General features: G+C 50.5%; 2 protein-coding genes across 27 annotated transcripts in view; one reads left to right on the top strand and one right to left on the bottom strand.

Annotated features, from left to right (window-relative positions):
* The window catches only part of Wdr20 (WD repeat domain 20), a 67,686-nt gene extending 57,268 nt beyond the window's left edge, over positions 1-10,418 (top strand). For 5 of the 10 annotated variants that reach the window (XM_021645028.2, XM_021645026.2, XM_060388181.1 and 2 more), the window contains 2 exons: positions 2,138-2,202; positions 9,598-10,418. In XM_021645028.2, coding sequence (XP_021500703.1) covers positions 2,138-2,200 — 63 coding nt within the window. In that variant the 3' untranslated portion in view covers positions 2,201-2,202; positions 9,598-10,418. The remainder of the gene's footprint in view (positions 1-2,137; positions 2,203-9,597) is intronic. The other 5 variants (XR_009593143.1, XM_021645031.2, XM_021645029.2 and 2 more) reach the window with 1 other exon arrangement.
* The window catches only part of Mok (MOK protein kinase), a 44,221-nt gene continuing 25,731 nt past the window's right edge, over positions 3,697-22,186 (bottom strand). For 4 of the 17 annotated variants that reach the window (XM_060388185.1, XM_060388186.1, XM_060388190.1 and 1 more), the window contains 9 exons: positions 21,404-21,482; positions 21,247-21,295; positions 20,153-20,331; positions 18,023-18,124; positions 16,791-16,964; positions 16,101-16,215; positions 14,300-14,500; positions 12,044-14,215; positions 11,867-11,887 (listed from right to left, as the gene is read on the bottom strand). In XM_060388185.1, coding sequence (XP_060244168.1) covers positions 14,135-14,215; positions 14,300-14,500; positions 16,101-16,215; positions 16,791-16,964; positions 18,023-18,124; positions 20,153-20,331; positions 21,247-21,295; positions 21,404-21,482 — 980 coding nt within the window. In that variant the 3' untranslated portion in view covers positions 11,867-11,887; positions 12,044-14,134. Of the gene's footprint in view, positions 11,888-12,043; positions 14,216-14,299; positions 16,216-16,790; positions 16,965-18,022; positions 18,125-20,121; positions 20,332-21,246; positions 21,483-22,186 lie in introns of those variants that run through there. The other 13 variants (XM_021645033.2, XM_060388193.1, XM_060388194.1 and 10 more) reach the window with 9 other exon arrangements.

A 22,186-nucleotide genomic window follows, 5' to 3' on the forward strand; every position in this document is an offset into this window, starting at 1 on the left:
TAACGACTCAGCTAGATTGTCGTACACCTGGTCAGTGTATGTTCAGTACAGATGGCCACTAATTATTATTTATAGTCCAACTTTTTATCTTAAATCATAAAATGTTTAGGAATCTATGAAATTTAACTTAGAAACAAAGCGTTCATCAGGGTTGATTGATATTATTTTTACATTGTCTGGCAATCCACAGAAAGAGAAGAGCCTTAATTTTTAAAACCCATTTTAGTCATTTTATGACAATTAAAATTGTTTAATAAACATCTTTTTTCAAAGAAGCAGTTTGTAGAACTCTGATTGAAATTGTGCACTAAAATTTCATCCCAGAGCCTGGGCAGTTGAGATGCTGTGGCCAAGGACACCTCGGCTTTCAGAAGGGCCCTGCCACATCAGCTAAGACTTGTGTGCTAGACTCACAGAGCTTATGGTTGGTTTTTCCCCAACAAAGGAAAGGAGGTTGTATCTGTTTTGCTCTATTGTGGGGTGGTGTGCTTTGTTTGGGTTAGGAAGGTGTGGCTGGGAGTCAAGGAAAGGCCCCTTGGTGTGCCTTGTGTGGACTGTTAGGTGTCCAGGCTGCAGGATTCCTCCTGACATGGCGCTTGGGTGGGCTCAGTTCCCCAGAGAGAAAGCACCAAGGCACAGGTTCACACGCACAGACAGACAGACAGACAGACAGATACACACACACACACACACACACACACACACACACCCTTTCCTTTTTGTATGGTAGCCATGAGTCCAGGAGGACTCTTGGAGACAGCGCCCCGAGTGCCATCCCTCCGTTGGCTTGTGTCCCCTCAGGAGCAATGCTGTGTGGACTGCCCCTGTGGCCAGAAAGGTGGGGAAACTGCGCTGTCCTTCCTGCTCAGCTGCTCAAGGAATTTCTTTTCAAACTCTGGTTTTCACAGTGGGAGATAATTCTTTGAACTGGGTATTTTGTGTCAAAATGATAGTTATTTGTTAATTTATTTAGAATATTTAGGATTATTTTTTGGTCTTGTGCGCATTTGTAACTAAATACAGCAACAGTGATCATTTGTATTGGCTGAGCAGTGACTATGGCTCAATGACGAAGACTTGGCAAGGCTTGTGTGTCTCCGCAGTGTCGAGACTCTGGCAGACAGTAGCCAGCTACCTGGCTTCCCTCTCCAGAAAGCTAGGCCAACGTGTTCATGGCTGGGTCCGTGCCCTGTGCCTCCCCTGCTCCTTCTCAAAAGGGGCTGCTGTTTAATGTGACAGCCACAGCAATGTGCTGCCCATGAGATCTGACCCGGGGGCCAGGCCTTCCGTGTCCCTGAGCAGCTCGTCACAAGGGTGCTCACGCCCCATCTGCCTCAGACAACGCTCCTTTGTTTGTAGGGTCAGCTGATCTGAGGCAGCAAAGGCTGCTGCCATGTAGACTTTTGGACTTCAGAGGTCAAACTGAGCTGCCCTATGGCCAGGTTAGAAATGAACACTCCATGTGCAGTTTCCAAAATTCACTTTCAAATGCTTCCGAGACATTGAGTATGCAGTTTCCAAATTCAACACTTTGTGTCTGGCCTGAATACAGAGTGGCCAGTCACAGGTAAGTAAGGGTTTTGGTGACGCTTACGGTGATCTCTCCGTTTGAGGGTGTCTTCTCTGGCAGGGGCCCATTGCATGTACACTTGTGGACTCAGCACAGGTCATGGACGCTTACACATTCCCAGCCCATCTGCTGGGAGCAAGGGGAATTGCTAGGGTGCTGACTTGGTGACTTAAGTCACTTGCTGGTGGGAATGGGGCGGGGCAGAACAAGGGTGGATGCTATTGTTTCCTTTGAAGGAAAAAAAAAAAAAGATGAAGACCGATGCATTCTTGTCTGCTTCCCCATAATAATGACACAATTTGTGATTTGGTGTTTGATCATAATCTCTTCCAACTTCTGCTAAGTGTTGGGTCCTTAATGTTTAACTGGAACCCTGTTTGGGCCCTTGCGGTGTCTCTTGCCCTCCTGGCTCCCCTGCCAGGTTCAGGGCTGGGAAGAGCCCAGGTCAGCTCTAGAGGGCTGTTTTAACTGCATGGCCTGGCCCAAGCTGGCCCCTGCATGCAGGCCGATGCTGTTCCAGGCCCACTCTGCCCCCCTGACTGACTCCTGCCCCCCTTTCTTTGACAGCCGGCAGAGCAGTTCTGCAGGCAGGAGGACAGAGTGCAAGGTGTTCTCCAAGACCAGAACTAAAGGTGCGGCAGCTCCAGAAGAGGGTTCTGGAGGGTGGGGACTCCCTTCCTCCCTGTGCCCTGCAAGCAGAGGTGCTGGGGTGTCATGGGATTGTAGCAGTGTGTCATGGTGGTTCCTAATCGCCAAAGAATTCGGGAGAGAACCGTTGTGCTTCCACAGTAGCCACCCAGAGAAATTTGGGGCACGTTTTTAGTGTTCTCAACAAACTTTGAGCTTCCTCATCAGAATCTCCCAGAGCCTTTTCATGAGCAAGAATGTCTTTAGTAGCTAGCCCTGAAATAAAACAGCTTTTGGCAAGAAGAGGCTGTTACAGGCAGATGTCTAGTCTATATGGTGTAGCCCAGAGTCCTGCCGGGGTCCGGTGAGGGCACCGCTGGACAGGTGGAGGCTGCTGCCTGTCCTGCTCACCCACCACAGGCCACCAGAAGCCGGCTGCCCTGGAGCTATGGTGAATCAGCCCCCGAGCCCTTCCTCACCTTTCTCCTTCTGTGCATGTGGTGCCAGGGATTGAGCCAAAGGACTCAGCGCTTGCAGGCAGACACTGCACTTCTGAGCCACATCCCAGCCCTCTGCAGAGGCTTAGAAGCCGTGCCCTTCTTTTAAAAGCAATGCCCAGAGAGGTTGGGCAGCACCCGCATCCAGGAACTGTGGACTCCGAATGAACCCACACAGGGTAAAGAGCATTAAGTTTTTCTGTTGTGATGATTGAGTTTGGGAAAGGGCAGGGTGAAGGGAGAGTGCCGTTAGAAAGGTCCAGAGGTGGAGAGGAAAAGAAGCCTCAGTGTGTCATTCTGAATTAGGTGTGACAAGGGCTGCAGCACTCCAGCTTCTGTGGATGTGTACCCACACACACCCCAGGTGGTGGCCAGTAGTCACCTCCAGCGTTTGTCTTAAACTGCCTACAGCACGGTCGCCCCTCCCCGCCCCTCCCCGCCCCTCCATGTCCTGTGATGCATTCCGAATTTTTAATAAGTCCTAACAATCTCAATTTGTGCTAAAATTAGTGAGCCTGCCTTAGCACATGTGTGTACCTGTATGCAAGGTCCTCTCACTCTTGCTGGAGGGAGATGTCTTTATTGAGCAAGCTCAAAGTGTGAGGAGGAGCAAGACACAAGACACAGAGGGCCAGAAAAGGATGCTGTGGAAACCCAAATGTCACTGTCAAACTGTCTATCTGCGGAGACTAGGAGCAGAGTTGAGTGGTGGCTTTTCCAGTGGCTGATCTTGAATGTGGGCTGTGCTGTGGCAGTCATGGCTGAAAGAGTCCATGGCCCCTTACGCCTCTTGGTTCAGGGCCAGTTGTACTACTGAGGCATGTGTGCCCACTCTTGAGGTCCCCTCCCTGACCCATGGAGCCCCATGTGCTTCTCTGGGCAGGCCTGATACTGATTTGAAGTCAGAGCCTCTGGTTGCAGTTTGGTTCCTAAGGCTGAACTGCCCACTCTCCTGGAAAAGCATGGGGAGCTACCACACCCACCAGGCCCTGTTTCTGTCAGAGCATGCTGTTTGCCTTGGGCTGACTGACCACCACAACCTGACTTAGGTTAACAAGGTGCTCATCAAAGTGCTATGTGGTGTCTGTCCAAGGGAGAGGAGATGTCAGTGTGGCATTGGTGAAGCCTGTGGCTCGTTGTGGAAAAGCACTTGTATTCAACTGTTACTTTGAGACTCAGATCCCAGGTTCAATTGTAAGAGCACGCTCTTCTCATGGAGCAACTGTCCCCACCGATGCCGAGTTTTTCATTCATGCTGCAATTGTTACATTATCCTTATGTCATGGTTCAATTCCTGACTATTGAGTTAAAAGTGTGAAAATCCTGCATTTTAACTTATGTGTACGTGGGTTTTAAAGATTGTTATGAGGTGACTTTGTATAAAGTTGTATGGGTATTTCTCTCCAGTGAAAGTCAAGGTAAAACATGTATTCCTTTCTTACATTTTCATCTGCTCTCTTCACAACTTGAATAAATTTCATGAAGAGCCCTCCTGCTGTGAAATGCCAGGAAACTGAGCTCCTAATGTTGCAATAACTAATGAAGCTTGAATATCAGTATTGTTACTTCATAATTCTAAGAACCATGTTTCTGTTTCATTGCTTTGTTTTTAGCTGTTCCCTTGTCACTGTCACAGCAAAAGACTTACCACATACTTGACATTCTGAAGTACTGGAGGCTGTCCTCTGTATATTGACATTGAATAAACGTGTGAATGCATTGCAAATGTAGATAATTTTCAATAGTCATTTTCACATTTCAGCTTTATGAAAAAGAATCTCAGTGAGCCAAAAAAGAAAAGCTGTTAAGTGCTGTAAAATTAAGAACCTTGTTAATGTTTGTAAAATAACCTTGGGAGACTCTCCCGACTGTGCGCCTCAGTCAGTTTACTACATGGAATGCTGACTGAACACGAGAGGCTGCTCTGAAAGAGGCACTGGCACTCTGCATGCAAAAAGGTTTCAGTGTGATGTGAATGCTAACTCTAGGGAGGTAGCTGGGCCACCAGCTGGCTCTGCAGCCACCTAGCCAGCCTAGCGGGCCGAGGGCACTGCGGGCCTCTGTAGGAGCTCTTTCCTCTCAGCCAGCTTCCCACCTCACCCTGCTGAGCTTCTGCTCCACTGGGCTGGGAGGATCCGCCATGCAGATTGCCCTGCTCTGAGCACTGTTGCTCAGTGAACAACTGTACTGGTCACCTCTGGCTCCAAATGCTTCCATGCGAGAACTACAGATGGGGAGTGTAAACCTACAGGGCCCTGCCAGAATGACAAGGTAAGAGTGAGCTGGCCCAGGTTGCCCCTCCTCAGGCCCATGGTGCTCCCACTCACCTGTCAGCTCGTTTCCTGAGACACCGGTCTATTGCTTAGCTGCCTCTCCTCCAGGCTGGTGCTCTGCCAGCCCTATGCTCTGCCTCTCAGCCCTCATAGACAGAGCCAGGGTGTTTCCTTACTGCGTGGCTTAATGGGTACAGGTTGGGTTGGCTGTGAGTGCTGCAAAGCAGGAGAGATGTTCAAACCTGTAGCTCAAAGTGACCTCCTAACCTCCTGCCACGAGAGCAGCATGGGTTTTTTGTTTTGTTTTGTTTTGTTTTAAGCACTAAATAGCTTTGAAGTCCTAAAAGATAGGTTAACAGCATTTTCAATGTTGTTTAAAGAAAACCATAATTTGATTTTTTGGAGAAAAATAGTTATGTCACCCTTGTCCCTCCATGTGGGGCTACTGCATTTTAGTTAGTGGGTCTGTAGCAGCAGTTCTGTCTCAGGTGGGGCTGCACCTCTGCAACCAGCCTCTCCTTTAGGGTGGGCTCTTGGATGAGCTGGATTTAGGACCATCTTTTCCTCTGAGGCAGACCTCAAGGTCCAGCAGGCCACAGGATAAGGGCCTTAGCTGGCAAATATTTCTATTAGTGTACAACCTCTGAGAAGCTTTCAGCTACTTGAACCTTCTGTTTCTCGATCCTTCTCTAGATGTCTGTCTCCCCTTTTTCATCAGAGGAGACCAGGTTGTGTAGCCCCTCTGTGTCACCTTCAATGTGGCCTGTCAGTGATAAGTTAAGGCTGGCCAAGTGACAAGGCCCACAACCCAGCAAGAGCCAGGTCCCAGGCTGCTGGACACAGACACTGTGAGCTTCCTAACCCCATCTCACTGAGTCTGGGTACTCCGACCTTTTCCGTGCCCCTTCCACAGAACTGTGGCTTTCTGACCAGGTTTTCTCTGGTCTTTCTATAGATGTACATAATAAGAGGGTGGATTCTTAAGCTCAGACATAAGAACACACCGAGGGCTAGGAGCATGTGTAGGTGTTGGATGGTACTGTCTGTGCCCTTCTGAAGAGGCATTGCCCTCCACCTGAGTGCAGCGACTGGCGTGACATAGGGGCCTCAGGGCCAGCTGTCTCTCTAAGCTCAGACAGTGTAGAATACACTGGGTACCTTTCCCACAGCTCTTGGGGTGTGTGTGGAGGGGCTCAGTCTGCCTGGCTGGTCTGTGTTACTTTGTTTGGAGCTGAGGGACTGATGGCTTTGAGCAGCGAGGTGGGTGAGAGGCGGCTTGCCATGCAGCCCCAGCTTCTGCACCTTACCCTACAAGGTTTCCTTCACGCCCCAAAGCTGCTGGACTCAGATCCGCAAAGGGCAGCCTTCCCACAGCTCAGAGTTGGAGGCTGGTGTGGGCCCATGAGAAATACAGGACCTGTTCAACCTTGAATAATACAGCATCTAGCTAATTATACTCCATCTCAGCAAGCATCCACCAGGGAAGGAAAAAAATGTTCTTTGATTTTAGTGGCTTTTAAGTCATTGTTTTCCTTGTATATCCTGGTAGAATAAGGCTTAATTCTATTAGCCTTGTAAATTAGAATCCAACCCAAACCCAGACCTGAAGTATTTTGTTGTGTAATTTTGAAATGAGATATCCAGCAATGTTGACAACTTTGGTGAGACCAGAAGAGCTCACTAACTGTTAGGTTCAAGAGTTGTTTCTATCCAGGGGCTAGGGGACATTGTTCAGATTCTCTGCTGGAGAGACCTCTTGCTTGATTTTGTGGTGCCTGTAGGTACTATGCTGATTCTGGTGCGCACGGCCGGCAGGCACACAGGTGTTCGTCCTGTGTGCTGGGTCTGAGCCCAGGTCCTAATCTTGACTCATCTGCCCGCAGTCGAAGGAATCGGGTTGCTGAAGTAAAACAGAAATGTCTCCACCTCCCCCCCTCCCCTGAGGGAGTTGGGTGCGGGGGCTGCAGAGCCTCCATGCTTTAAGCATGGGCTGATGGTGACAGGTGGAGCTTGATAGAACTCAACTGTACCCCTCAAGAGTATATTTTACATTGTCTTTCTTTAGGGGTACTGAGTTTTCATACAGGGTCTCCTAGAGCCCTGGCTGGCAGCCTGAGGGTGACCCTGAGGACTTGATCCTCCTGCCTCCACCTCTCTGGTGCTGGGATTAGAGGCCTGTACCACCACACCCAGCTGCACATTTTTTTTTGAATGTCATCCCCACGCCCCTGTGCCCCCCGCTGTTCATTATGCAGAGCTGCATCTCTCAGTAAGCAAGTGTTTGGGGTCACTCTTCTAAGGTCTAGTGACAAAGCTAGGCAGTCTTCCCTGCGTGCTTCTGCCGGGCAGGTGCTGACCCAGTCTGACCCTGCCGAGGCCTTTCCTCTTCCACACATTTTTCAGTTTCTGGCCTGTGCTGGTTTCACACCCTCTTCCAGGAATGTGAAACACCTGAGCATGCTGGGTTCCTGCCAGCCTAGGGCCCCAGCAAGCCAGTGGCCTCAGAAACCTGTGGCCACAGGGCCAGCAACCCGGAGGCCAGATCCATTGGTCCTTGTTTGAGCTGCTCCTCTACCTGGTGGAGGACCCCAGACACGGCCAGGCTGACATTGCAGAAGTGAACCCCTACGACCAGAACCTGAGTCCCTAACATTTGCATGGGAATTACACAAGTTGGAAGGATGGTAGATGGAACCTGTTGCTTCAGGAGACGGAAGTTAGTTCATCTTGGCTTAGTGGCCAGGACGGTGCACACGGTGGTGAGTCCTTAAGGACTAGCTCTCCTTGGCTCTTGACCACAGACAGGACCATGAGCATTTGCCTTGGGGCCGGCAGTTGTGGTGGTCTGCGGCCCACAGAGGGGTGACTTAACAAGACAGATTAAGTGAAAGCAGTGTGCATCCATTGTTACTAGCAGCCTGGAGTCCGGGTTGCCCGTGTTTGGAAACTCCTCATCCTCAGAATTGTAAGGAAAGGACTGCAGAGGCCACCAGAGTGGGCACATCAAACAAGGGAGATAGATGGATCGACAGACTTGACTCCGTGGCAGTTCTCAGTCACCTGGCCACAGAGGACCAAAGATGGGGCCTGGCCAAGCTGAAACGTGCTCTGCTGCAAGAACCGCACCTCAGTGGCTTTCATACACTTGGCTTTAGAAAGAAAAGTCAGCATTCTGATTATACCCTGGATATGTTGAGTTAAAGTTTGCTCCACCTGGTTTTTAAATCGTAATTACTGTTTGAAGATTGTGCATCTCCTCTGTGGCTGGCCATGGCCAGACGCAGTACCCAGAGTAACAAGGCAGGCCACCCCTGTCTGCAGTGCTGCCTGGGCACAGAGATGCCGAGGAGGCTGCTGCATGTGTGCTGTTGTGCCCTGTGCTTGCTTGCCTCAGCCCTCCCTCACTGGCTTGGGTTTGCAAGGGGTGAGGAGTGTGGCTCTTTGCTGCACTGTCTGAACAGGGATCTGAGAGGATAAGAGCTCCCACAGATGCAGAGCAGGGGAAGCCGCCGTAGTCCATCTGTTCTTGCCTGTTGGTTTTATCTAGACCAATAAGTAGATTTCAGCTCTGAGGTCAGAAATTACAGGCCAGGTCGGGCATGGTGGCGCAGGCCTTTAGTCCCAGCACTCAGGTAGGCAGAGGCAGGTTAAATTGCGTTGAGTTTGAGGCCAGCCTGGTCTACAAAGCGAGTAAGTCCAGGACACAGAAAAACCCTGTCTCGAACAACAACAAAATAAAACCACCACCACCAACAAAAAATACTACAAGCCAAATGCCTTGCGGTGGGCCAGCTGGTTCCTAGCTCCCTCCAACAAGGTGGGTGAAGCTGAGGACATTAACCACTGTCTGCACTGAAGGTCTGTGAAAACGTAGCAGTGTTTACTTAGCGTTAAATGTTGTCATTAGTAAATGATATTCATGTACATGATTCTTTGGGACAGCTAAGGGATGTTTGATTCTGTGGAGCCCAGGTTTTAGTTCTACTGTAACCTTCAGATTCCTGAGAAGTGAGTGCCAATCTGATGTGACCGCCCTCAGCCAGTAGCCAGTGCTAAGGAAGGCACTCCCTTGGCTCTGAGGGCAGCCCTCAGGGCACCGGCAGCTCACCCAAGCTCACCTTCCCTCTGGATAGGCGCTCTTGGGCTTGCTGTGGTAGACAGTGTGCTAGAGCCTCCTCCCCTTCCCTACTGCAGCTGCAGGACATGGTCACGGAGGTCGGCCAGAGCTAGGGGTGCTGCCTCAGCGCCCTCGACAAGCAGGCACACCCCAGGAGGAAAGTGCACCTCAAAAAGAGGACCACCTTGCTCTGAACCTGACAAACGTGAGGTGGAGCCGGTGACCCTGTCTGAAGCCAGTGTCTGAGTCACACTGTCCTAAAGGCTGGGGTGCCCTCGGAAAACCGCTCCACCTTCCTCTAACTGGTGTTGAGTGAGGCAGGAGCTGCAGAAACTCGCTCAGGCCCGGTACAGTGCTCTGAGAGGTGTTAGCTAGGTGGACCGGGGAGTGTGCTAGGCCTGGCTTCCAGCCCTTAGAAAGGCATGTGAGCCCGTGAGAATGCTGGCGAAGGGTGAGCCGGGCTCCGCGCTGCCCTGTGTCTTGCTGGATTAATGTAAACTGCTTTGTTTGCAGGGCTTGTTGTCATCCCCAAACCAGGCCAGTTCTCCAGGTGGGACTGTAGTGTAGCAGCTGCAGTGCTGCTCCCAGACTCCCCCGACACGAGTGGACTGAGGGAGTGACAGACGACACCGGAGCCAGGAGCTGCGCTGGAGCCACAAGCAGGCGGCAGGCAGCCCGGCCTGCAGGGCTGTGTGGAGCTGCTAACCCAAAGAGTTGTTTCCATTTTTAAGTCAGTCTGCTGGGGCTGCAGTAAAAAATGAGAAATGGAGTTTTCTTGCTTTTTACTCTAAAATTCAATGTAACTAAATCCCATATAATATATATATATATATATATATATACACACACACACATATATACATAGTGTAAAGTAAATCGTTTCTTGGACAAGAGACCTTAATTCAGCTGTTATAAATAGCACTTGGCTCTGGTTTTGCACTGATCTACTTTATACTTCAGGTGGTCATTAGCAGCCGCGGACACACTCACGAAGATGGCTGCCACCTTCTGACCTAAACACGTGATTCAGAAAGACAGATGCTGCAATCATAGATTTAAAAAAGTTGTTTGCACTTAAAATAGTTTAATGCTAATAGAAAATGACGTTGACTAGGGTAGCGGACGCCCAGCCACCACAGTGTGGAGTGGAGGCGCCTTCTTATCTGTTAACATTTATTTTATACTGTTGTTTCCAATGCAATCAGTCTGTATTATATGTGTAAATAATGTAATTCTGAAATGGGAGAAATAGTTACTTCACTAGTAATTTTCATCATTTAAGAGTGATATTTCTAATTCACAAAGATATTAATATTAAAATTATCTTGAATATACTATTTGTTTATCTTTTTTAACTTAAATTTTGTGTGATTTTTGTTTTGGCCTCATTCATTGGTTAGTTACAGAATTATTTCATTCTTGGTATATCATGTTCCTTGATCCCTGTGTAAGGCTGACTGTTAGAAACATGTCTTATTTGATAATTCTTGGGTCTGGGCCAGTCCTCACAGTCCAAAAGAGTGTGGGAACTGCCGAGGCATGGAGATTCTGGGGTAGGCAAATGGCCTTTTCCTTATGGCTGATAGTCCACCCACTGCCCTTGAAAGCCGAGTGCGCACACCGAAAGTTTCCACAGCTCCTGCAGCAGCTCCGTGTCGGAGGTGGGGCAGACATGAGCACGACTTCGGGGTTTCATCCACACGTGTGCATCTTTGTGCTCAGCTTGAATTCCTCGCTCACCTGGAGCTGCTGCAGGAGACACTTAGAGACAAAGCCTGAATGTCCGAGCAGAAGGGCCCTTCTTAGCGCTTGAAGACTCACACAGCTGGGCCCTGAAGGCTTTATGAGACTAAGCCACCAGGTGTCTGCACCACTTCTCCAAATGATTCCATTAAACTGGGGGCATGTGGAAGGAGGGCAGGGCTTTGCTGGGTTGGCCGAATTTTTAACAGTTGTGGCTGCAGCAGGGTGATGCCACTGCAGAATTCACAGCCACGCAAGCCCAAGTTCGTGGGAAGCCACCTGCTTCTGCTGCTGCCTGTTAGGCCTCTAGACTCCTAGCCTTTGGTAGGTGCAACACAGGATGCTAGACTCGCGCTTTTCTTCTTTCCTGTTTTGCTTTGTTGGTTTCTGTGTTGACAAGCCGCGGCTAGCCTGGAACTCAGTGTAGCTTAGATTATTATCTCGAGCTAGAAGCCGTCTTGCTCTTTCAGCCTTCCAAGTCCCAAGTCCATGGGTGACAAACATGACACTGCCTCGTAGAGGACTCAGTGTAAGGGTCATGCTGTGTGTATAGAAGTTAGAGGGCACTTGAGTCATTTCTTTTCCTTCTGCCACCTACCTTAGGTCATGAGGGTAGGAGGCACCGCACCATCTCACTGTGTAAGTAAAATAACTTATAAATCATATACTCAGATCACACTACAAGAAAATGCTGGCATATTTTAGACAGTTTAGCATTCCTGTCAGTGCTGATCACACAGAAAAGTGCAGCCCTTTGAAAAACACCCATGAAAGTGATTGGGAACTGCTCTCGAAATCAAGTCTGCAGCATGGAAACCAGTGATCGCCCCAAACAGATCTGTTCTAGGTCCTCCGATTGCAGGAAGTGACAGGCGAACATGAGGTCAATGCCAGGGTAGGGGTGCTTGTGTGAGAACTGAAGCGCCGTCTGAAGAGATGTTCCAGTTGTACTCCACAGCTCTCAGCACTCAGGGTCCTCAGTCCTTTCCCGGTCTCGGCCCAGCCTGTGTTGTCCTTGTCTTCATTTGATCAGCTGTATCCCAGTTTACCTTGGATAACTCTGCCAGTAAGTAACAACATTTTCTGGCTCTGTTCCTAAGATTAGTCCCTAGACACATGGTCTAAGATGCCTTCCAAATGGTTCTGTAACTGCCCCAACACTACGGACACGGCATACAGCAGGTCCTGGAGCCATAGCAAGTAACAGCGTACTTACCTAGGGCTGGAGGACTTGGTGAGTGCTGCTCCATGGGTGGGGCTAAGAAGAGGGAACATTGCGTCTGCGAGCAGGTTAGGTTGAAGTCAGCATGGTGAGGCTTCTTTGCCTTTCTGTCGAAGAATGCTGTGGTGACAAGTCAAAAATGGGGAGAGGTTGCTGTTCAAATCCTGCTGCGTGGGAGAACCCACGGAGAACTGGGTGGCTATGCTAGGCCCACAGGAGGCAGAGACAGCCAAGAGCTTTCTCTCCAGTCCTTTCTGCAGCCTTCTAAGGACTGCTTCTCTGCCCTAACACCTACGCAAGCTCAGGCCAGCTTGCCAGCCTTGCAGCTCCAACAGGCCATCCTGTCATACTGAACTAGCTTTCATCTCTGGGTCCCTTCTGCTGGCCTGGCTAATGCCTACTGGACGGAGGCTCCTAAAGCATCAGAGAGGCAGGACAGTCCTTCCCTGGTAGGTGCTCTCCTCCATGCCAGGGACACCTGCCGTCCCTGGCTCTGTCCACTCTAACCCTCATATCCAGTCTCCATGCCTGTGCTGGACAGCCATACCTACAGTGCTCCGTGCCCACACTGCCCTCTGCTGTCCCACACCCTCCTACAGCGTCACTGCCCTTTGGCTCCCGGCACTGCCCCCTCACACCCACCTGTGGCCTGAGGCTTGGGTCAGTAGAGTCCTGAAGGAAGCAGGTCAGAGATTTGAGAACACTTTCCTGGGAAGTTTCCCTTTTTAAATGGCATAGATTTGAAAAGATAAAACAAGGCAAACTTGATTCCTTTGTTCCACAGGGCTGAGCAGAGGCGAGGCTGCTGCCAAGAGTGCTATGGAGCACACGCGCCCTGGGTTCCAGCCCCCAAACACAGCAAAAGCTAACAGGTTTAGGAAGGTCTTATCCAGCTGTCTGACGGCGCTTTTGCTCTGAGTCCGCTCAGTGCGGTCCTGTACAGGGTTTCCATCCCCCTCCCATAGGCTGTGTACTTGCGTGTGGTTAGCCCAAGGAGGACACCCGGTGTGCCATTTACTGTCTGCGCCATTCATTCCCCTGAGAGAGAGGCTCTCACTGGAGCTGGAGCTTGCAGTTTGGTTTGGGTCCATCACTGGCCGGAAGGCCCCAGAGACCCTCCTGTCTTTGCCCCATCTGGCACTCTTCCCTCCTCCAGTGATGGGCTACAGGGGTGTAACAGTACCCAGCTTTTTATGTAGACACTACAGATCCGAGTTCTGGTGCCCTTCTCACGCTGCAAGCACCCTTACCCGCTCCCCATCTCCCTAGCCCCTCTTAATTTTTCCAGGCACAAGGTGCCCAACTTTCCTACCTGCTCCAAGCAACACCGGCAACCTGACAACTGGCTGTGCATCTCTCAGGGAGCCTAGCGACTGGCAGCCAACACACATCACTCCAAGCTGGCACTGGGAGGACACCAGAGGCCTGCCCTGCCAGGGGTGGGGTGGGGGCTGTCAGCCCAGCCATCTGCAGCTCTGGAAAGCTGTCACAGAGGAGTAGCTCAAAACACATTTATGTGGAGAACACTGTGATAAGATACTGCCACAGTACCTTACTTAGTGACAGTCTCCAGCATTCCCGTGAGGTACCACGGCCACACCTGCCAGTCCAGGCGGGAGACCCTGAGGTGCACGGTGCACAGCCGCCTCTCAACCAAGCCTAAGTCAGTCATCACAGAGATATTGGTCTTTTATTTGTTTTTTGAGGCAGAGATAATCCGAAGGGCTCTTCCTCCTCCATCTCCCCAGGGCGGAATTGCAGGCATGAGCTACCACGCCGTCTGCTCTGTGGATTCATAGAAGGTCACCTCAAACCCTGACATTATGCAAATGAAATAAACCCTGGAGTGTGGTGGTTTCACAAATATATTAAACTGGAATACTGAGTACAGCTGCTTTGGGGTTGTACACACAAGGCTCCAGGACGTCTTACAGACAGCTGCAAACACAGCATGTCCTGGGCCACCACACAGGGTGAGGAACGCCAGCACACGGCGTCCTCTGGCCCTCCACTCAGCCGCCGAGGCCTAAGCCTGCTTTGGTGCCTGCTCTTGCTCTCCAAGAGGGTCAGCAGGTGGTGTGCTGGTCAGTATTCGCCCCCTTTCCTGTTGATCGTGGGTAGGTGATACTGTTTCAGGTGAGGTTTCATGTCCTTCTGCGTGTCTGTCTGGTAAAGAAGAACCACAGACACTGAGTGGAAGCCAGGGCCGGGCCCTCGCGCAGCCCCACAGAGAAGCTAGAGACGCACTACCTTCTTGTTCACACCAGCACACTTCAAGGGTCTCAACACAGGGACTCTTCCATTTGTGCCAGTGCCCAGCACTGAGCGCAGCATTGGGCTGGAGCACGAGGACAGTTTGGTCACTCCAGACAGCCTCAGTTTGGGCAACTCCATCAGGCTGGCTTGCCTTTGTCTTCTGGTGTGGCCCTCCTCTTGCCTCAGGGGCTGCTTCTTGAAACAGAACACTGATCAGTTCCCTCTCAGGAATCAGGTCAAGGAAAGGACGCTCTTTTGCCTGATCAAACTTCCTAGCCAGGGTGGGGTGGAGACTATGGTGAACAGATGCCCTTGAGTGTGGCGGCAGCCTTCCCATACCCCACAGACAAAGGCAGGCCTCCCGTGGAGCCTCCTCTGTTCTGCAGACCCCATCAAGCACTGGCCCTCAACGCAGCCTGACAGCTAAGCTCCGGCCAACTTGAGCTGATGGCGGAGTGCGGGCATAAAGCGGTGCACCAGGCTGCAGTCCCCTGCAGCTCTAACTCTGGGCTGCCCTGTGGACCCCAGCAGGCTTTTGTTGGGCTTCAGGGTAAGAATGGTTTCTGCATTTGTTTGTTTGAGATAAGGTCTCACTAAGTAGGCCTGGCTGGCCTGAAACTCAGCCACCAAGATTGAGCTGGGATAAGAGGCGTGTCCCACCATGCCCAGTAGTTTCTGTATTTTTTAAAGTATTAAAAAAAATTCCTCCACCTTCCTAGCATGTGAGAGAATGTGCAACACATAGTTGGTGTGCGGCTCCCTGGAACAAGGCTCTGCCACCTTAGGTGCCCTCATCAAAAGTGTGGCTCATGCCACAGCCAGGAGACAGGCCCCCCTTGCATGTGACTGCACTTTGTGGGTGGGGTGCCAGCAGACACAGTTTGAGGGCAGAGGGAGGTGCAGCTGAGAGGGCAGTTTGAAGGCCATTTGTGATCATGGGAGCTGAGGGAGCGGAGGCCACCATGTGGGAGGGAAAGCCACGGAGAAGAAAAGGAGCGGGGAAAGTAGGAGAAAGTGCAGTACACAAGTGCACCTGCCTCCTGGCCTGCAGGAGCAGCTGCCCATAGCGCTGGACACAGCAGCCAAAGCTTGGGCAGACACTGGCTGCTATGGCCCATGTGATCAGCCATGAACAGACTCAGTAAAGATGGGGGGAGCAAGTGACTGTTAAGAAAGAGGCAGCTAAGAAAAAAAAGAACAATGTTCAGGCAGAGTTACGGTGCTAGCCCCAAACTGTAGAGCTGGCAGAACTGAGCAAATGGGTACTGCAAGGATGCACCAGGATAGGTGCAGAGAAAGGTGGAAAGCCTGCACAGTGAAGCCGTCATGCCCACAGGAAGAATGCAGACAACCCCTACCGGCCAGGCTGCTGCTCCTTTCAGCCCACCACGTTCACCAGCTGTGGCTAGAGGCTACTTTGACTTCTCAGGACCTCCCTGCCAGGGACATTCTCAGGGTACACAAGGTGTGACCACAAAGGGCTTTGGCCCAGAACAGGTACCTGCACGTGGCCATCAAGTCAGGAACACATGGGAGGGTCCCCTCTCTGGGGTTGCTCACATGTGATTTCAGCCATGGGTCTATAGCTAGTAAGGCAGAAAGGGCCTGGGTCGTTAGGTCCAGGAACTACAGGGCAATCAGAATATTCCTAACACAAGCCCACAGTGGCGTGATGTTCAAGCCTTGGTGATGCGATGCCCTTTGGGACAAGCATGTCTCTACCCACCACAACCTTGCGGTGGCCTCCTCAGACACGAGCTGTACCTGAAGGCTTCCAGTCTTGCCCAGCTCATACCTGCTTTCTGCACTCCTTTGAGAATGGCCAGTTGTGACTGGGTGACTCTGGGACCATGGGGTTTTTGGAGAAGCAAGCTTTTCTGTGGCTGGCCAGGGTCTGTGTCTCAGCTGCCCTATAGGGGAGGAGAAGAAAGTGGCCACCTCTGCTAATAGCTCCAGAGCTTGGCTGCCTCTGTCTACAACTCTGCCATTATTCAGAGGCTCATCCATGCTTCTTTCCACATGAGCTGGAAGAGGCCTTTTCTTCCCTTCCTGTCAGTTCAGCCTGGCCCGGGCTGGGAGCAAGGGCTATCTTAACCATGTGGTATTTCATGTGGCCTTTAGGAGTGTGCAGAGGTGTGCAGCTGTGTGCGGTGGTGAGCCCCTCCCACTGAACACTCCACACCTGCTTGCAGAGCTAGGCGGCAGACAGTGCATGGACGCTGTTCATCCTGGATGTGCGCCAGGCTCGTCTAAGGAGCTTACCTACTAGAGCCTTGCGCTGAGCCCAAAGCAGCCACACAGGCCTCTCTCCCCGGGCTAAGAAGCCGACAACTGCCTCATCTGAGGAAGGACACATCACGGAGACAGTCCCAGGAGGCAATGACCACTGTCAGAATAAAGCTCTTCCCAGGCCAGATCCTTGTCCCATAGGTCTCATGAATTAAGGTTTCCCACTCATCACTAGGCAATCTACCAGAATTCCTACCTTTGCACCTGGAAATAGGGGTGCTGAAGGGCTTGGTGAGCCGCGATTCGTTCATCAGGGTCGTAAGCCACCATTGCACACAGCAGGGAGAGGCATTGTGGGGACAGATTGGCTGACAGTGGAGGTATTCCTGATCCCTTTTTAAAAGGAAAATCAAAACTCATAGCTCTCGACCTGCATTGAAAGCCCAATGATAATAAATCATCACGCCATTATTAGAGTATGGTGGTCACCCCCTGACTCTAAGGGACCCACACTGAAGGTAAGAGCTCACCACCCTCAAAGGGAGGAAGTCAGGTTGGGGGTGCTGCTGCATGCCTATAGTCCTAGCACTTGCGATGTAGAGGAAGAGTCAGGTGTGCAAGGCCAGCCTCAGCTACATACAATCTGAGGCAACCTGGGCTTTAAAGGGGGGACAGGACAAGAGAACAAGCAATTCTTGACTCCAGGAGAGGACCCTACTGTGCCAATGGCTCTGGGAGACGCCAGTCAGGAGGGCAGGTTCAACTACTAGTTAAAACCTACTGCTCTGAGCCAAAGGGGAGGCTAGGCAAGGGTGGGTTTCTGCATTTCCTGTTCAATTTCACTGTGAACTAAAACCACTCCAAAAAATAATCTAGTAAACGGGGATGTGCGTACTATGACTATACAGATTCCCTTGCCTGCAAAAGCAGAAACCTCACTTAGCTATGTGACTAGAATTAAAGGTGAATAGGAGAAAACAAGGTGTATGGCTTTTCTACTGACCTTCCTTGGAGCAGGGGCTTCTGGGAAATCTCTCCTAGCAAGTCCCCCACTCACTGAAGGCTTCACACAGCTTAATCTATCATCAGAACAAAACTGCAGTATGGCTTCAGGGGCTGGGCATCACTGCCACCCTCTGACTGAGAACTGGCAGGGCAGGAAGTCATCACAGACAGCCTTTCCGACCCAAGCAACAGTTCTCAGCCAAGCAGACCCAAGTTCCATGAAGTGCTCAGAGGAGACGCCAAACATAGGCCTTCCAAGAGAGCATGAGGGCTGTCTGCGACTCCAGGGAAAGTGCAGCCCTCTAAGCCCCACAAAGAGATGGCTGGCTCCCCCTTTCACAGCAGAACCCCAAATGGATGGCTGGCCCAGAAAATGTCATGGGGTCACAGAAACAGCTCTCTGCCCTAGCCCTGCACTGCTGTAGAAAGGCTGAGCCCAAGCCAGGGAGTCCACCCCAGTCACCCAGGGCATATCACACTTACTGTTTGAACTTGGTGAGGGTCTTCTGACAAGGGGTACCAATGACATCATGGATCTTTGAGATCTGGTCCAGTTCATTTACACCAGGGAAGAGTGGCTGCAGGCTGGAAGGGCACAAGGGATGCCACAGTAAGGCCGGGATGGGCTGCCTTCCAGGCAGGCCTCCCTCCACACGCTCAGTCCACAGAGACAAGCCTAACACACACAGCAGGCCCTGGCCTGCAGACTGCTACTCTTCCTTTGGCCTGGGCTTTCTCTGTGGCCCCAAGTATTTCTCTCTCCCTCTCACTCTTTCTTTCTTTTCTTCCTTCCTTTTAAAAAAACAAACAAACAAAACAAAACATGTTTAGGGGGCTGGAGAGATGGCTCAGCATCTAAGAGCACTGTCTGTTCTTCTAAAGGTCCTGAGTTCAATTCCCAGCAACCACATAGTGACTCACAACCATCTATAATGAGTGGTGCCCTCTTCTGTTGTGCAGGCACACATGAAGGCAGAACACTGTATAAATAATAATAACAAAATTAAAGACTTAAGTTTTTTTATTATGTTTATGGGTATTTTGCCTGCATGTGTGTCCATGCACCGTATGCCCATCAGGTGCCCAGGGATGTCCAGAAGAGGACATCAGGTCCCTTGGAACTATAATTATGGATGGTTGTAAGCTACCATATGAGAGCTAGGAACTGAACTCAGGTCCTTTGGGGGAGTATCCTGTGCTCTTAACCTCTGAGCCATCTCTCCATTTCTTGAGAGGCAATCAACAGTCTCACTCCTCAGCCCAACGCCCCGCTGTCTCTACTGCAAATGCCATAAGCCACATAGAGCCTTCTACCAGCTCAGAAGAATTTAGTGAGAAATTTCAGGTGGCCAAAGTCTTGTCTTGTCGGCAAATGAGTTTCAAGAAGCCTTTCAGCTCAGAGCTGTCTCATTTGGGGATATGGGTAAAAAACTGAGACCTAAACTGGGCATGGTGGTACATGCCTTTAATCCCAGAACTCCAGCGGTACAAGCAAGTTGATCTCTGAGTTCAAGGCCAGCCTGGTCAGAGACCTGAGCTAGCCAGGGCTACTCAGAGAAACCCTGTCTTGAAAAAAATTTTTAGACCTGTATGAATAACCCAATCTGTGTTCCATGCCAAACAAACAAACAAAAACAAACAAACAAACAAACAAAAACCACAACTCTGGCTGTAGGACTCATTAGCTTTGTGACCAAAGAGGATGTTGTGTGAGAGGGTAAGAACAGCTCTGAGGCAGGAGGCAGAAGACAATGTGCCAAAGCCTAGCGGCTTACTAATGGTTCACCCGAGGCTGTCCGGCCTTCTGTGCTCTTGACTGGACATCCTCTAATACCTTTCCAAACTAACTCGAGGATGTTAGCACATGACAAAGAATTACCTGTTGGCACTTATGGTCTCAGTAAGGTCCCTCACTGGGCTTTCCAAGTGACATCACTAGTCCATATGCCCTAGTGCCACAGAGCTCCTGAAGTGCATGAGTCCACAGCAGTCAGAGGGGCAGGTGGGAATGGTGACCCCGGGGCCCCTGCCTGTGCTGATACTTCACTTAAGATCCATCATGAGCAAAGGCTGTCACCCTGTCCCTTCCCCTCCTGTGTCCTGTTAAGGGGGACAGCACTCACCCCAGGCTGTTCCCAGACATTGTCCTTCTCAGGGATGGTGTCAAAAGGTTAGAGGAAAAGCGAGCTGGGGCTTTCTAGAAAAGTCCAGTTAGGCCAGCAGGAGCCTCATGCTCACAGTGTGGCTGGCCACTTACTCTCAGTCCCCATGGTAGGATTGAAGGTGGTGTGCCTTGCCTCTCTGATCTTGAGTTCTTGCCTGTACTCACCTCATGATCAAGCCCACACTCCAGTCCCACCCTGCCATGGAGTCTGCAGGTGCAGCTGCCCAGGCCATGCAAGCAAGGGCAAGTACTTGGCAAGAAGTGAGATGAAATCCTAGTTAGCTGGCTGCTGAAGGAAAGCCCAGGGCAGTAGAAACCAAGCAGAAACCAAAATGACTGCAGCCTGGAGCTTAAAGGAGCTGGCAAGTGTCTCGCCCAGCTTCACTGTGTGACCTGGCCACATCACCCTGTGAGGTACCTTAGGCTCAGGTGCTGGCCTTGCTCTCTACCTGGCAATCTCGTAGAACACGCAGCCAGCGCTCCACAGGTCCATCTTGTATGTGTAGAACCCATCAGTGAGGAGACACTCTGGGGCCCGGTACCACCGGGTAGAGATGTACTCTGTGTAGGGCTGCTTGGAATAGACACTCCGGCACGACCCAAAGTCCCCTAGTTTCAGGACATCCTGCTGCAAGGGAGAGAGAGCAGGGTTGGCTCCTTCTCAATCTACAGCCAGGATCACACAGACCATTTCAAACATAAAAACTATGTGGAAACCCCAGCATCTGAGCAGCTCAGAACACACAACGTGCAAGTGTGTCTGGGGGAGAATGAAAAACATTTACAAACTTCCATGTGCTGGGAAGGTGGCTCAGCGCAGGCCAGTCACACCCTCTCTCCCAGCAGCCCCCCAAGCATGTGTCCCAGGCAGTACAGGTCTAGCCTTACTGCACGCAGGCTTCTTGCAGCCACGTGGCTCAAGGGGGCTCTTCTGATCCAAGTCAGTACACGTAGAGAATCCATACCTGGTACTCTTTAAACCTCGGTAGCACAGGAGACTTCGGAAGAAACCTCAAGTTTCAGAAATCTCAAATTTGAAGGGGCTCCAAATGCTCCCTCTCCGAACTGACATTCAGCAAGGAGAATGGCTATTTGTAGGGGATAGCTGTCTGTTGAGCAAAATGGCTCCTCATACTGCGTTCTTCCAGGGAAAGTTGATAATGTTGACAGCATTTGCTAAAGCAAGTTTCTTTTACAAACACGGAGAACAAACCCATAAGGCCAGGGACTTATCCATGAATTAGATTTTTATATTCTGAGTCTGGAGAGATGGCTCTATGGTTAAGAGTATGTATTGCTCTTGCCAAGGACCCAGGTTCAGTTCCCAGCACCCACACGGCAGCTCACAACCAGCTGTAACCCCAGCTCCAAGGGTCTCACAAATCTTGCCTCTTCTGTGAGTACCTACACTTTTGTGCCTACCCACACTCAGACAAACATGTACAATTAATTAAAAATAAAAAATAAACCTAGAACAAATAAAACATTTAAAGCTTTATATTCTACCTTTATTTTGATATTGTTTCTATATGAAAGTTGTTACCTTTACTAGGATATTTTCTGGTTTTACATCTCTGTGAAATATCCCGTTTCTGCATTGAACATTAAAGAAAGAATGAAGAGAATGACTTGCACCTCAGTGATCCCAAGTCTCCGCCTAGAGTCTGCACGCTGCTGGGGAGGCACCCCCTCCCAGCTACCTGTGCATGTGGTCGAGCGATTTGCATAATTGGTACATATAATGCATGATCTTCTTCTCTGATAATGGATGTCTTCTCCCTGTGCAGTCAAGAAAATGGGCCAATATGTTTACCAATGCCAAACACACATACATACACCTTTATGAAATAAACATAAAGCTTTGACTTTAACAGTGTGTTAAGGCCTGCTGGGGTGGCAACACACATCTGTAATCCTAGCATTTAGAAGATAAGAGGCCTGAGGATGAGGGTTCAGTGACATCATCCCCTTCATGATGAGTTTGAAGCTAGCCTGAGTTACACAAGACCCTGACTCAAAAAGACCCCTTCCTCTCTCTAAAAAAAAAGGGGGGGGGTGACAGCTTAGGTTCCCCAGTGAAAAATACACTGAAGCACTTTTAGGAAATAGGGACTGTGCTTATAAAACACACCATTTAACCCTCAAACCTTCACTCAGTAGTTAGGGGAGGCACAGGCATGGCACCCTATGCATGTACCAGTCAGAGAACGGCTTGTAGGAGCCGCTTCTCTCCCATCATGTGGCTGCCAGGATTTGGATTCGGGTTGTTACGTTTGGTGGTAAGTACACTCACTTGCTGAGCCATCTCACTAGCCCACCATTTAAAAGCTTACACACTGGCACAACTTCAGCTGGGTCACATGAAGCATAACAGTTCTACTCTAGTGAGAACAGTACTGAGTGCTTGTCAGGGTACCATGGTCTGACTTGGAGCCTCCCAGGCCATTTCCCTAGTATTTGTGTTGCTCTTAAAATCATGAGGA

The sequence above is a fragment of the Meriones unguiculatus genome, chromosome 7 (assembly GCF_030254825.1).
Source record: "Meriones unguiculatus strain TT.TT164.6M chromosome 7, Bangor_MerUng_6.1, whole genome shotgun sequence".
NCBI classification, from domain to species: Eukaryota; Metazoa; Chordata; class Mammalia; order Rodentia; family Muridae; genus Meriones; species Meriones unguiculatus.